This window comes from Vulpes vulpes, chromosome 9 (genome assembly GCF_048418805.1).
Source record: "Vulpes vulpes isolate BD-2025 chromosome 9, VulVul3, whole genome shotgun sequence".
NCBI lineage: Eukaryota > Metazoa > Chordata > Mammalia > Carnivora > Canidae > Vulpes > Vulpes vulpes.
Genome location: NC_132788.1, coordinates 104,176,699 through 104,191,606, shown reverse-complemented (window position 1 = coordinate 104,191,606; position 14,908 = coordinate 104,176,699). Strand labels below are relative to the sequence as shown.

General features: G+C 59.5%; 1 protein-coding gene across 6 annotated transcripts in view; it reads left to right on the top strand.

Moving 5' to 3' along the window:
• Window positions 1-14,908, top strand: part of FBN3 (fibrillin 3) — a 54,460-nt gene that overhangs the window by 10,231 nt on the left and 29,321 nt on the right. For 4 of the 6 annotated variants that reach the window (XM_072721575.1, XM_072721571.1, XM_072721572.1 and 1 more), the window contains 21 exons: window positions 570-692; window positions 814-1,089; window positions 1,386-1,439; window positions 2,871-2,996; window positions 3,083-3,208; window positions 4,554-4,673; window positions 4,813-4,950; window positions 5,092-5,142; window positions 5,366-5,491; window positions 6,571-6,795; window positions 6,980-7,105; window positions 7,476-7,604; window positions 8,615-8,740; window positions 9,018-9,143; window positions 9,308-9,430; window positions 9,582-9,707; window positions 10,710-10,835; window positions 12,367-12,810; window positions 13,230-13,355; window positions 13,465-13,587; window positions 14,402-14,524. In XM_072721575.1, the coding sequence (XP_072577676.1) occupies window positions 570-692; window positions 814-1,089; window positions 1,386-1,439; window positions 2,871-2,996; window positions 3,083-3,208; window positions 4,554-4,673; window positions 4,813-4,950; window positions 5,092-5,142; window positions 5,366-5,491; window positions 6,571-6,795; window positions 6,980-7,105; window positions 7,476-7,604; window positions 8,615-8,740; window positions 9,018-9,143; window positions 9,308-9,430; window positions 9,582-9,707; window positions 10,710-10,835; window positions 12,367-12,810; window positions 13,230-13,355; window positions 13,465-13,587; window positions 14,402-14,524 (3,063 nt within the window). The remainder of the gene's footprint in view (window positions 1-569; window positions 693-813; window positions 1,090-1,385; window positions 1,440-2,870; window positions 2,997-3,082; window positions 3,209-4,553; window positions 4,674-4,812; window positions 4,951-5,091; window positions 5,143-5,365; window positions 5,492-6,570; window positions 6,796-6,979; window positions 7,106-7,475; window positions 7,605-8,614; window positions 8,741-9,017; window positions 9,144-9,307; window positions 9,431-9,581; window positions 9,708-10,709; window positions 10,836-12,366; window positions 12,811-13,229; window positions 13,356-13,464; window positions 13,588-14,401; window positions 14,525-14,908) is intronic. The other 2 variants (XM_025985663.2, XM_025985661.2) reach the window with 1 other exon arrangement.

The window sequence follows — 14,908 nt, the reverse complement described above, 5'->3', positions numbered from 1 at the left end:
TGTTTCCTCACTCCTCAGCCGATGGACGTTTGGGCTGTTTCCACTTTTCGCAATTATGGAGAATCTCGCCATGGACATTCATGTGCAGATTTTTATGTGCATCATTCATTCATTCATTTCTTTTTTTCTTTAAGATTTTATTTATTTATTCATGAGAGACACAGGCAGAGAGAGAAACAGGCTTCCCGCGGGGAGCCCGATGAGGGACTCGATCCCAGGACCCCGGGATCATGCCCTGAGCCCAAGGCAGATGCTCAACCGCTGAGCCAGCCAGATGCCCCTCATTCATTCATTCATTCATTCATTCATTTCTTTTCCTTCTTTGGGTGCAGACCTTTTAGTGCAAAACTGATATTTTGATACTCATTTCTGTGCCCTACCACTTCCTTTCAGTTAGACTATCTTCTTGGCAGCTGGTTTCCCCTTTTCTTTGTTTTCAATGGAGGTGGTCAGGCCCCCGGTCCCTCGCTCTGCTGCGCCCTGTAGAAGTGAGAGGGAGGGGCTGGTCTGCAGGCAGGGCTGGCCCAGCAAGGGACCGGAATGGGATCCAGCCTCTCCGGTGTCCCTAGATCACAACGAATGTGCCACCACCACCATGTGCACTAACGGGGTGTGCATCAACGAGGATGGCAGCTTCACGTGTCTCTGCAAATCCGGCTTCCTGCTGGCACCCAGTGGCCGCTACTGCGTGGGTGAGGCCAGAGGCTGGACAGGACGGGTGGGATGGAAGGGACGGTGATGGGCAGGGAGGGGAGGGGCGGGGGTGGTGGCGCTGGGACCTGTTGCACAGCCCCTGTGTCCTGCCGCACCCAGACATCGATGAGTGCCAGACTCCAGGCATCTGCGTGAACGGCCACTGCACCAACACTGAAGGCTCCTTTCGCTGCCACTGCCTGGGGGGGCTGGCCGTGGGCACGGACGGCCGAGTGTGCGTGGACACCCACGTGCGCAGCACCTGCTATGGAGCCCTGGAGCTGGGCTCCTGCACCCGCCCCTTCCCTGGCGCGGTCACCAAATCCGAGTGCTGCTGTGCTAGCCCAGACCACGGATTTGGGGAGCCCTGCCAGCCGTGTCCTGCCAAGAACTCTGGTGAGCGTCCTGCTGCCTGGCCCTACCTGCCTTTTTTGTCCTGTACACCCTCCAGCTCATCACCCTGGGGGTGGGAAGGGACAGGGCTCTTGGCTCCCATGGGGTGGTAGGGGGGCATCTCTCCGCTGGTGACTCTCCTCGAGAAAGGACCGTGGAAAATCACTCTCTGCACTGGGGGAGGGAGGATCCTGGTCCTAGACCCTTGCTCAGCACCAAGGGGCCAGCCACGTCCTTGGGAGTGGCCGAGGCTCCGCAATGCCCACTGACCGCTCCTCTCCCCGTCCCTGCGCCCCCAGCCGAGTTCCAGATTCTGTGCAGCAGCGGTCTGGGCATCACCGCGGATGGTAGAGGTGAGTGGCAGCCAGTGTCAGGAGAGGGCTGCGGGGGTGCAGGGGGCGGACACTGTGTCAGTTTGCTGAGGCTTCAACAACAGAAATGTGCTCTTGCGCAGCTCCGGAGGCTCGGGGTCTGAGATCAAGGTGTAGACAGGGTTGGTTTCTTCTGAGGCTGCGAGGGAGAAGCCATTCCTTGCTTCTCTTCCAGTTTCTGGTGGTGTTCCTCGGCTTGTAGAAGTGTCTCCCCGATTTCCGCCTCCATCGTTACGTGGGGCCCTCCCGGTGTGTACACGTGTGTGTACGTCCAAATTCCCCCCCTTTACAAGTGTACAATCGTCGTATCGGAATGGGTCGGGAGGCTCCCCGAATGACCTCGTTTTAACTGGATCAGCTCTGTAAAGACCCGATCTCCACGTGAGGCCACGTGGTTAGGACTTTAACATATGACTTTGGGGAGGACCCCCTTCCAGCCGTAGAGCTAGAGATGGTGGACGTGTAAAGCTGTGCTTTCTCCCACGGCCCGTTTCCCTCCCGAGCTGCGTTTTCGGCCCCACTCACTCTGCAACCTGAGTGATTCTTTTTTTTTTTTCTGTGATTCTTTTCATTCCCCCCGCCAGCCCCCCATGACCAGACAGTCCCTACCGTGGGATCCCTGGCTGGTCTCCTGTGGCCACCGGGTCTCGGCCCAAATTGCCTGATCTGTACAGTTGAAACTTGAAAGGAAATTCCCCATGTGTGCATCTCCTCATTTGTTGGCTGAACACACACACACACACACACACACACACGCACACACAATCAGCCTTTCTGCCTGAGTGGAAACAAAAGGACTTAGGATGCAGTTGATTTTCCACTGACTGCTGGGCCATCAGGGGAGGACAGATGTGGGCACGACCACGCCCTCACCTAGTTAAGGGCACAGGTTCTGGAGCCAGACGCCTGGGTTCCAATCCTGGTCCCACTGTTTACTGCTTGAATAACCTGGGGCAACTCACCCTCTCTGCTTCCGCTTCCTTGTCTGTGAAGTGGGGATCATAGAGGACCTGTTTCAGGGGTGTTAGAGGATCAGATGAGTAAAGATGGAATGTTAGCAATTACGATGGCTCTTATTTTTACTGTGTTGCTGCTGTACCAATTTTTATTCCGTGGGCTCCAAACTGAGGGCAGTTTTGCAGCCACCCTCCCCATCCAGGTGCATTTGGCAATGTCTGGAGAAAAACTGGGAAGGGTACTGTTGGCGTCTGATGGGTAGAGGTCAGGGATGCTGCTCAGCATCCTACAGTACATAGGACGGACTCCACGGCAAAGGATGGCCCCAAAGGTCCACTGTGCCCAGATGGTGGGTTTAGAGGGAAATGGGGCAGGGTCTGGGCCTGAGCTCTGGCCCCAGGGGGCACCCGGCTTCTGGAGCCTCGGCAGCCCGCCTACACCCTCTTCCTGCTGCAGACATCAACGAGTGTGCACTGGACCCCGACATCTGCACCCACGGCCTGTGCGAGAACCTGCGTGGCTCCTACCGCTGTGTGTGCAGCCCGGGCTATGAGGCGGGAGCCGGTGGCAAGGAGTGTGTGGGTGAGCGTGCCCAGCGGAACCCCGGCAGGTGCACGGGCCGCTCCCCTGCACAGCTCTCACCCCCCTCTCCCACCCCCACCTTCTAGATGTGGACGAGTGTGCTCGCAATAGCCTCCTGTGTGACAACGGGTGGTGCCGGAACAGCCCGGGCAGCTACAGCTGCTCCTGCCCCCAGGGCTTCAGCTTCCGGCAGGACATGGAGACCTGCGAAGGTACAGGGTCCCACGCACACACACGGGCGTGCACACAGACACACCTGTGCTGTCCCCGCACAGGCACACACACATTCCAGCACTTATGCATTCTGTACCCTGCGTACACACTTGCACTCTTAGACACATGCATGCTGTGTGTGCACACACAGTGCATGTTACATGCACACACACACCTTACACACTGCACGTGCTGTGTACTGCACGGGCAGACACGTGCGCATGTTGCATGTGGTGTGTATACTCATTCACACACACATTCACACTCACGGACATAGATTTATTCACACTTGGTCTCACACGGTTGTGCACACTCACCAGCGTGTGCGCTCAAACCCACATATACCCACATTCCCACACCCACTTATTCTTACACTTTACCCACTCATACTCCCAGCCACACACAGTCACACACTTACTCATGCATTCAGACCTTCAGCCATTCACACGTGTGTGCATACGATCAGACACTCAGTTACACATATTGGTGCTCACTCAATACACACATACACCCCCATATTCACACTCACGGACATGTCTACATGGTCACACACACTCAGGAGCACACCCCCAAAGAACTGTGTGTGCCCACATTCTCACATTTTCATACTTAAGCTCACAGCCACACACTTAGATGTGTATTCACACACCTGTGCCCTTGTGCCTGCACATCCATGGATACACGCACACACGTGTTCAGGCACACACACACTTTGCAGCAACATCCTTGTTCCCCAACACTCAGGCACCCCTGCTCCCTCTGCATGACTCCACCTCTGCCCGGGCCTTTTGTCACCTCTCCCTCCCGTGACGGCCAAGGCTCTCCACAGCACCGTCCTCACGCCCACCGCTCCCTACTCCTGAGCCACCTCTGTCCCCCACGTGTCCCTCTCAGGCCCTGTTCTGGTCAAGGCCCTGCAGCTGCCTGCCGCCCGCTCCCCAGCCACATCCAGGCCTCCATCTCCTTGGGCTTCCCTCCTGCCTCTCACTCTCACCCTCTCTCATACTGTGACCCCCTTGAGGGTCACTGCTCCCCACTGTGTCTGTGCCCCCCCACATTGGCCACGTGTGCATGCTCACAGGATCCTGTGTGTCAGTGCACTTGCTTGGGTGCCCAACACAACTCCGTGCAAGCACATGTGCATGCCCATCTGCCCACTCCGCTCCTATCCACCCGGCCCACGTGTACATGCCTTGTCTGGTCAAGTACACGCGTGGATATATGTGTACACCTGTGTGCAACTTTTGCCACTGTACCCCAACAGCCCCTGGGGAGGAGGGGGCCCTGGTCAGCTGGGGCTCCGCCTCCCACAGCTCAGGACCCAGTGGGGGGCTGTCTTTGCAGACATCGACGAGTGCCTGTCCAACCCATGTGTAAATGGTGCGTGTCGGAACCTGGCCGGTTCCTACGCCTGTGAATGCGCCCCGGGCAGCCGGCTGGGGCCCTCCGGCACCATGTGCCTAGGTGAGAGGGCCCCGAGTCCCACGGAGTGGCAGGGCCCCTGCTGCCCAGCCCTGCATCCCGCCCTGGGGAAGGCTGGGTCTCTGTGGGCCAGCGCTCACGTGGGGGCTGGAGGTGACACGGGTGACCCCCTCCCCTGCAGACAGCATCAAGGGCACGTGCTGGCTGAAGGTCCAGGATGGCCGCTGTGAAGCGAACCTGCCCGGAGCCTCCCTGCGGTCCCAGTGCTGTGCCACCCTCGGGGCTGCCTGGGGGAGCCCCTGCGAACGCTGCGAGCCCGGTAATGCCCTGGGAGCTCCCCGGTGAGCTCTGGGGGACCTCCCAGGCTTGGCCACTGCGGCTGCCTGGGCGCCTATTGAGAGGACGGGGGTCTGGACAGAAAGCGTGGCTCCTGTGCCCACTCTGGTTCTCTCAACCCCAGATCCTGCCTGTGCCCGTGGCTTTGCCCGCATGACAGGGCTCACCTGTGAAGGTAACTCCCTGCCCCGCTCTGTGGTTCACTCCTCCCTCTGAGCTGCATGCGGACAGGTGCATGCCATGGGGGATGCCCGGGGTCCTGAAGTCTTTTGAGGTCGAGACAGAGATTCCCCCTCCCTGATACCCGGGTCATGCCCGAGACTCCCCGGCCTCTGGGGCTGGCACCGTTCCTTCCCGCCTCCCCAAGGACAACTGTCTCCTTTTCTCACCCTGCCCAGATGTGAACGAATGCGAGGTCTTCCCCGGGGTCTGTCCCAATGGACGCTGCCTCAACACGGCTGGCTCCTTCCGCTGTGAGTGCCCCGAGGGCCTGACGCTGGACGCCACGGGCCGGCTGTGCGTGGGTGAGTCCACGGGGCCACCTCGCCCTCCCTCCACTGCCCCTGCCCCAGTGCCTGGAGACCCCTCCTAGGGACAGAAGGGATTTGGGGAGACCTCTGGGACCCTCTCTACTTCTGCACTCATTTCTTGCTGACATGTCTCAAAAGAGGGCCTTGTTTGTTTTGGGGGTTCACCCTTTCACTTTGCTTTAATGAGGCTCGTTGCGAACAGTAAGAGCTTGTGAAACACCATCTGCGACTTTTTTTTTTTAAGATTTTTATTTATTTATTCATGAGAGACACAGAGAGAGAGAGAGAGAGAGAGAGAGAGAGAGAGAGGCGGAGGGAGAAGCAGGCTCCATGCAGGGAGCCTGATGTGGGATTCAATCCCGGGTCTCCAGGATCAGGCCCTGGGCTGAAGGCGGCGTTAAACCGCTGAGCCACCCGGGCTGCCTGCGTCTGTGACTTTTATTTATTCCTTCTCATTAAGTGGAGAGTGTTGACACGGGGCGGATCTGCTCACCGGGCACCCCTAGCATGCCCGGGAATCTCCCTCAGCATCTGGGGCTCCAACATTCCCTCCGAATGGCTCTCCCCTCAGGCTCAGAGATCTGAGATGTTTTCCCTGCTGGATGAGGGCTCCCTGGTTTTGCCACTGTTAACATCTTTTTAAATTTTTTAAAGATTTTATTTATTTATTCCTGAGAGACACACAGAGAGAGGCAGAGACACAGGCAGAGGGAGAAGCAAACTCCAGGCAGGGAGCCTGATGTGGAACTCGATCCCAGGACCCGGGGATCACACCCTGAGCGGGAAGGCAGATGCTCAACCACTGAGCCACCCAGGTGCCCCTGCCATCAGGTTGTTCTGAGGGAGTCTTGATGTTACTTTGAAGATGAAGTAGGTTGAGGAGCTTAGAACGGCACCCGGCACCTAGCAAGCACCTCAACAGGGCGAGTTATTGTCACTGTTGGGTGACGTCAAGTGTCAGCACGAGGAAGCTCGTGCTCCTTCCTGCTGGGGAGGGCGGTGTGGACAGATGCTGCCAAGGGAGACCACGGCAAGGTGGGAGGGGGCGACCTGATGACTGTCCCTCCGTGTAGACATGCGCCTGGAGCCGTGTTTCCTACGTTGGGATGAGGACGAGTGTGGGGCCGCCCTGCCCGGCAAATACCGGATGGACGTTTGCTGCTGCTCAGTGGGGGCCGCCTGGGGGGCCGCGTGTGAGGCGTGCCCAGAGCCGGGGTCCCCCGCATTTGCCAGCCTGTGTCCCCGGGGGCTGGGCTTCGCCAGCCGGGACTTCCTGTCTGGCCAGCCCTTCTACAAAGGTGTGTTGGGGCGCTGGGAGCCTGGAGGCCGGGGAGAGGGCACAGCACAGCCGGGGCCCCGAGGCGGGGAGTGTGTCTGGGGGAGAGCGGAGGGTGTGCATGCAGTTCGAGGTGTGAAACCTGGGGAGCAGACCCAGGGACAGCGGACGCGTTTGACCGACAGCGTTTTCTGCTCCTGCCGCAGATGTGAATGAGTGCAAGGCGTTTCCCGGCCTCTGCGTGCATGGCACCTGCCGGAACACGGTGGGCAGCTTCCGCTGCTCCTGTGCGGGGGGCTTCGCCCCGGATACCCAGGGCAGGAACTGCACAGGTATGGGCCCGCCTTGACCTCTGGTTGGGGGGGCGCCTGAAGGGACGGGGGCTTCGAAGCAGACGTGGAGTCAAGACCTGTTCCGCGGGCCTGTCTTGTCCTGCCTGCCAGCCGGCTGTGTGACCCAGGGCAGGTTGCCACCCTCTCTGCCCCTTAGGGGACCCCTACCGTAAAAGGAGGGGCTGAAAAGGTGACCTCCAGGGAGGAAACTCCCTGCTCTTGTCTGGGGTGCAGTCACAGCATCTCAGCGCCCCCTGCCTCCCCACCTCACCCCTGACCCCTACCCCTGACCCCTTGCCCACTTCAGCATCTCAGGCTCCTTTGAAGTGTCTACACATATGGAGGCCGACCCCTGCCCCTCTCTCCCCAGACATCGACGAGTGCCACATCTCCCCTGACCTCTGCGGCCAGGGCACCTGTGTCAACACCCCAGGCAGCTTTGAGTGCGAGTGTTTCCGTGGCTATGAGAGCGGCTTCATGCTGATGAAGAACTGCATGGGTAGGTGACCACTGGGCCATTGTGTGGGGGACCCCCAGCAGGGTGATGCCTGGTGGGTCTTGGAGTTGAGGGGAGGGGTGGTGGGGATGTTGCTTTGATGGACGGTGTTGGAGGGGCAGGTGTGGGGAGAAGCCAAGACCCAGCAAATCCGCGTGCTGTGGGGTGGTGTCCCCAAAGGCAGCCGGACGTCAGGTCTGTCCTGCAGAATGGAGGCCTAGGGACCAAGGTCTGGGTGAGTTCTCCCAGGGCAGGCGTAGCGGTAGATGAAGAGAAGGGCCTTGGAGAGAGGAGCTCCCCTTCCTTCCTTCCTTTTTTTATTCATTCAGCAAACATTTTATGTCCCGTTATTGAGGGAACCGCCAAGAGCTCATTCATTAGCAGATGACCAGTCCCTCTGAGCTCATGACCTGATGGGGAGACAGGCGTTAGTAAGATTAATCCCCAGAGTAATGCAAAATGGTCACTGTGAGAAGCGCTTTGTGGAGGGGTGGAGTGTGGTCCCCGGGGATGTCCTGCGCTGGGGGGCTTGAGGTTGTGGCTGAGGGACTGGGAGTCTATGTGGTGCAGAGGGGCTGGAAGATCAGCCTGAAGGGAGAACAGCAGGTGCAAAGGCCCCGGGGTGGGTCAGAGGGGTGGAAGGAAGTGAAGGACATGAGTTCGAAGAGGGTGTTGGGACAGCCTGCTCCCCACACTGATGCCTGGAGGCTGGACCTTGCCTTTCCCCTGTGTCCTACAGGGTTGCTTCTCAGGGGCTCCCTCAGTGACTCCAGGAGCATCAGCCTGGTGGCCCTGATTCCCCTGAGAATTACAGCTTCCTTCCTGGGTTCACTTGTCCCTGCTCCTTTCAGCTCAAGTTCTGCTCCTTGGGGTCATCTGAGCCCCAAGCCTCCAGGCTCTCATGAGTGGAGCCAGGGGGACAGGCCGGGGACCACAGGGAGCAGCTTCCACACGAGCCACAGCACAGCCACCCCGGCCAGCGTCTTTACATCTGCTCTCTTCCACGTGCCCAGATGTGGACGAGTGTGTGCGGGACCCGCTGCTGTGCCGGGGAGGTACCTGCATCAACGTGGAGGGGAGCTACAAGTGTCAGTGCCCTCCCGGGCATGCGCTGACAGCCAAGGGCACTGCCTGTGAGGGTGAGTGTGCAACTGGTACGCGAGTGTCAGGTGTGTGTGTCTGGGTGTGGATGTGTGTCCACCAAGGGTGAATGTGTGCGTATAGGGTGCATTTGTGAGTCTTGTGAGTGGGCAGAGGGATGTGAGTGTGTATTTGAGTGTGTGTGTTTGTGTGTGTGTGTGAATGCATCGGTGTGCATGTGTGTCCGAGTGTCTCAGGGACACGTAGATGGCAGAAGGGTCCCTGTCACCCGCCTGCTCACACCCGTCCCCCACCATCCACATGCTCCCCCCACAGATGTCGATGAGTGCTCCCTGAGCGACAGCCTGTGTCCCCACGGCCACTGTGTCAACGTCATTGGGGCCTTCCAGTGCTCCTGCCATGCTGGCTTCCAGAGCACACCTGACCGCCAGGGCTGCATGGGTGAGCCCGCGCCCCCCTGCCACACACGGGGCCAGCCCGCCGTCCCCTAATCCTGATGGGGGCCCCAGCCTCAGTGGCTCGTCCTCTCTGCCCCCATCAGCCCCATGCCTGGCCCGGCCCTGCCCCTCGGCCCTGCTTCTCCACCTCTGCCCTGCCCCCCGCAGACATAAACGAATGCCGCTCTGGGAACGGTGGGTGTGACGTACACTGCACAAATACGGAGGGCAGCTACCGGTGCGGCTGCGGACACGGCTACTCTCTGATGCCCAACGGGAGGGCGTGTGCAGGTGTGTGGGACGGGGGAACCAACCTCACCTGGCCCAGGTGAAGCCAGCCAGACCTGGGACAGGCCACTGACCCTGTGGCAGGGTCCCTGGGGCTCCCCCTCTGTCCCTGCCTGCTTACAGCCCAGTCCCCTCCTCTGCCCCCTACCCCCAGACGTGGATGAGTGTGTGGAGAACCCAGACATCTGCGATGGGGGCCAGTGTGCCAACGTGCCAGGGGGTCACCACTGCCTATGCTATGATGGCTTCATGGCCACACCGGACTCAAGGACATGCGTTGGTGAGGAGCCGGGACTGTGGGTTGGGGGTGACAGCATCTGAACTCACACGACAGACCTTCTGCAAGGAGGCACATGGGCAAGACAGACACCAAGCTCCTTCCCTGTCACACGTGGGCGAGGGAGACCGGCTTTGCAGCAGTGTGGCAGTCCGCCCATGGCCGCCAGTGCCCTGAACGGACCGCCATGTGCCAGAGTCTGTGGGGTCTAATTCTTAGCGGCAGATGCCCTGAACCTTGTTCTTTAAGCACGTCCACCCAACGCTCACCGTGTACCTGATGCACACACAGATTCACACCCTGCTCCCAGGGCTACATGTTAAGATTACTGCACGCCGAGGTGTTTTCTGCATAAGAGGCTGAGCAAGACGGGAAAGGCACTCTGGACTGTGTTACCTGAGCCCTGCTTGGGGACCCTGGGATGTTCAGGCCATGGTCACTGTCCTGTCCTGGCTGCAGGGCGTCACAAGGCCCAGGGAGCAGATGTGTGCTGGGTGCCGCATCAGGGCAGAGCTGGGGCCAGAGTGGGGAAGTTCGAGGAAGTAGAAGCGTGACTCCCAAAAGACGTATCCAACTCCAGAGACGCTTAGCCTTCTGGACCGCAGGAGTCTGAGGGAGTGAGTGCTCAGCGCCTCAGATCAGATCAAATAGGGAGCTGCTTTATCTCTCCATCCCCTTCTTACAGATCCACATTGGCATAAAGGCTCAGATAAGGTCTGTAAGAGAAAAACCTGGCTAGCTTCGCTTAGCTCCGTGTGGTCTAAATGCATTCAGCTTCAACATCCTTTTGGGAACACATGCCTGATACATACCACAGAATATGGGCTGTGAAATGTTGACTTGATGCTCCTGGTCGCCCAGTGGTGGAACCAGAAGGAGCTTCCCCCGTCCTGGAGTCGGGCAAAGAGAGCCTCAATGCGGGGTGCCTGCACTGCAGGGCCGAGAGCCATGCTCGCTTGCATATCCCCTCCACCCTCACTTGCTCCCTCCCCTGTCATCCCACAGATGTGAATGAGTGTGACCTGAACCCCCACATTTGCCTCCACGGGGACTGTGAGAACACAAAAGGTTCCTTTGTGTGCCACTGCCAGCAGGGTTACGTCATCAGGAAGGGGGCCACGGGCTGCTCTGGTGAGCTGGCGGTCGGCGGTGTGGTGCTGGTGCAGGGGGCTCTGGGAGCCAACTCAGGGGTCCTGGGGGCCGCCCCATCCCTCAAGGCTGAACACAGCCAGACCTCATTCTTCCAGATTTCCACAGGTGGGGTCTTGTGTTAAAGTGGGAACAGGACCCCGTCAGGTGCCGCTGGGGCTCCTCTCAGCACACAGCTCCGCAGCGAGACCTCTGCACCCCAAGGCGTCCATGGCAGTGTCCCCAAAGCATGCCAACCTGATGGCTTTAAGTGATACGGGGCTGAACATTTCAGCAGTCGTCGGCTAGGGTTCCTAGGGCTGCCATAACAAATTCCTCCCAGCCTGGCGGCTCACAACTGCAGAAATGTATTTCCTCTCCAGAGCGGTCTGGAGGCCAGAAATGCAATCAGGGTGTGTGGGCAGGATGGGTTCCCTCCCAGGGGCTCAGAGTGGGAATCTGTCCTTCGGCCTTCTGGTGACAGGGCCATCAGTCCTCCATACTTCTTGGCTTGTAAATGTGTCACTCCACTCTGTCCTCACGTGGGTTCTGGGTCCCAATTCCTGTCTTACAAGGATGCCAGCCATTGGATTAGGGCCACCATAGTCCAGGAGGCTCCTGTCCTAACTAACTTGGTTTACATCCACAAAGACACAAAGACCTATTTCCGGGATCCCTGGGTGGTGCAGCGGTTTGGCGCCTGCCTTTGGCCCAGGGCGCGATCCTGGAGACCCGGGATCGAATCCCACATCCGGCTCCCGGTGCATGGAGCCTGCTTCTCCCTCTGCCTGTGTCTCTGCCTCTCTCTCTCTCTCTCTCTGTGACTATCATAAGTAAATAAAAATTAAAAAAAAAAAAGACCTATTTCCAAATAAGGTGCTGTTTGCAGGTTCCAGGAATTAGGGCTGGAGCATGACCTTTTTGGAGGATGCAAATATACAGTTAGGCGGTTTATTTTAATGGGTGTGAGGGTCATACGTCGCAAGACAGCCTCAGATCCATGACTTTTTAGAGACTGTCATTGACGTAAGATTAGCTTGTAAAATAACATTTGGGCGAGTAACAGTGGAAGTAGTGTGAAGAAATGCGCAGTGCCCAGTAGCTCACTTAGGCGGTGGGTGGGCACTGCAGAGGGTATAAGGGTGAAGCCGACTTCAGACTCGCCTGAGGATCGGAAACTCAGGTTTAGGAGAAATCCCGCTTTTCAGAGCGAGGGCATATGCATTAGGACGGTTATGCTTAAGGTCTACCCTGAGCCTCTCCTGCTGCTATCTCAGACCACTTCAGAGGGCTGCTGGGAGTCATGCCTTTTGGGGTTGGGGGTGGGGGTTTTCTCCTGGGCCCTGGGTGAAGGTGGAAGCTACTGGGGGGGGGCGGGGCTTTCTGGGCCAGCCCTCCCCCAGGAGGCTATACTATCTCCCCACTCTGCTCCTGGGGCCCCATCTCTGCTAGGCTCCAGCCTTGTGGGGGTGCTGTGTCCGCCTTCCTTCTCCTGGTCCCAACCCTTCTTGCGACCGGGGTCCTCTCCTTGCAGATGTGGACGAGTGTGAGCTTGGGGGACACAGCTGTGACAGTCACGCTTCCTGCCTCAACGTCCCTGGGAGTTTCAGCTGCAGGTGCCAGCCAGGCTGGGTGGGGGATGGCTTCGCATGCCACGGTGAGTGCCTGGGGGCAGGCGGCCTGGGCAGAGCAGCTGAGGTAGGTCGGGTCAGGTGGGGGGCAGTGTGGGGGTGGCCGGGCCCAGGGGTGTCTGTGGGGGCAGGGTGGGCACCGGTCAGGGCCGAGATCGGAGGGTCTGCCTCCCTGCAGCCCCCCAATGCACACACCTGGGGGCCCTGGGCTCCGTGTCCTGCAGACCTGGATGAGTGTGCCTTCTGGGAGCACGGGTGCAGCCTGAGAGCCGACTGTCTGAACGTTCCCGGCTCCTACCGCTGCGTCTGCCGCCAGGGCTTCATGGGGGACGGCTTCTCCTGTGAAGGTGAGAGCGGGAGGGCCCGAGAGGGACACCCCAGGGGCTGGATTCCGAGGTGGTTACGGTGGTCAGCTGGCTTCCCGACTTGCCCCGATCCAGCCCGCACACCACACCCTGGGGTGCTGGAGAGGACGCACTTCTGGCCCGCGGGGCCACAGGCCAGGCCCAGAGCCTGGGGGCAGGCTTCTCCCCTGGGCTCTGGAGTTGGGGAGCAGGAACGCTTGCTTGATTCCTGGGGGCCCTCCACCCGGGGCCTGCGTCACCCGGTCCCCTGTCTACCCGAGTCGGGGTCTGAGTTGCCAGCGCTGCTCGCCCGCTCCCTGGAGCCCTGGGTGGTCACGAAGTGTTTGACTGCCCCCCCTGCCCACCCTGCGCGGGTCCTGGCCAGTGGGGCCCCCAGCCCCCTGCCTCTTGGGGTCCTGCAGACAGGGACGAATGTGCTGAGGACGTGGACCTCTGCGAGAACGGGCAGTGCCTCAATGCCCCTGGCGGGTACCGCTGCGAGTGTGAGATGGGCTTTGGCCCCACGGAGGACCACCGCGCCTGCCGGGGTGAGGCCCGGGGCTGCGGGGCTGGGGGACGCCGCAGGTGGGTCCCAGGGTGGGGGGCGCGGCAGGAGCAGGCGGCTGGGCGAGGCGGGCTGACCTGGGGTCCCCACAGATGTGGACGAGTGTGTTTTCGGGAACCTCTGTGTGTTCGGGAGCTGCGAGAACCTGCCCGGGATGTTTCGCTGCGTCTGCAGTGGGGGCTACGAGCTGGACCGTGGCGGCGGCAACTGCACAGGTGTGTGGGCAGGGCGGTGGGTACGGGAGGGCGCCAGGCTCGTGGCCCCCTGCCCTTGGACCTCTTCCCGAATGCCCCATTCCAGGGGGTAGGGGGTTTGTCTGACCCCCCATCTCCAGCCGCACCCCCATTGATCCCTGTTCCCCTCAACCTCCGCTCTTATCGTCTATCGTCTCCTGAATAAATGCGGTGAATGAACGCAGCTGTGCTCCCTCCAGTACGATCGTCAAAATGATCTACTTACGTATTTAAAATGGGGGTCAGGAAAAAATAAAAATAAAAATAAAAATAAAATGGGGTCAGCAAACTCTTCCAGCAAAGCACCAGATAGAAAATATAGGGCCTTCCAGCCTCACAGTCTACTGTACGCAAGTGCCTTGTAGCCTGGAAGCAGACACAGGCAGTATGTAAATAAGTGGGCGTGGATGTGTGCCAATAAAACTTTATTTACACAAACAGGCAGGGGGCCAGATTTGGCCCACAGATAAGAGTCTGCCAACCAACCCCTGGTTTGAAAGCACGACCTAAATGTTGGCTTTGTGTGATAGCTGCGTGGAACCCAGGGCCCGGGAAACTTTCAAGGGGCAGACGTCTGTGCCAAGTGGAACAGAGCCCGGAGGAGATGGGGTTGGTCAGGGCAGGGTCGCCCCTAAAGGCTGCTTGGGTGTCCCTTGGGTGTCTTCCCAGGGGAGGATATGGCCTCACCCCAGGCCCCACATCCAACCTTGAGGGCTTCAGCTTTCCAGGAAGAAGGCGGGAGGGAAGTGGGTCAAGGGAAGGCTCCCCACTGATGGCGCCCCCCCCAATTCCACAGATGTCAACGAGTGTGCAGACCCCGTGAACTGCATCAATGGCCTGTGTGTCAACACCCCCGGCAGCTACCTCTGCAACTGCCCCCAGGATTTTGAGCTGAACCCCAGCAGGGTGGGCTGTGTGGGTGAGTAAGCCTCGGCGCCAGCCGGGGTTCTGATGGCAGGTGATGGGCGGAGCTGTGGCCTGTTCACAGTCACCTGTTCCTGACAAACAGGACGCGCACTGGTCCCTGGTCAGAGCCGCTGAGCCTGTTGCCTGTCGGGACGCTGTGCTCAGTGCTCTTGCACACCCTTCGACTCTCGGGGTGCACACCCACAGCTCCCCTCCCTGTCCGTCTCCCCGGACGCACCCTTCTGTCTCGAGGCTACACACACAGACACACACAGTCCCATGTGTACACAGATACGTGTGTACAGGGTTTCAGACGTGCACACGGCCGCACACACAGTTACCCCCACAGTTACACACGCAGGTGCAAACACACACGTACCATTTCTCTCCTGCCACT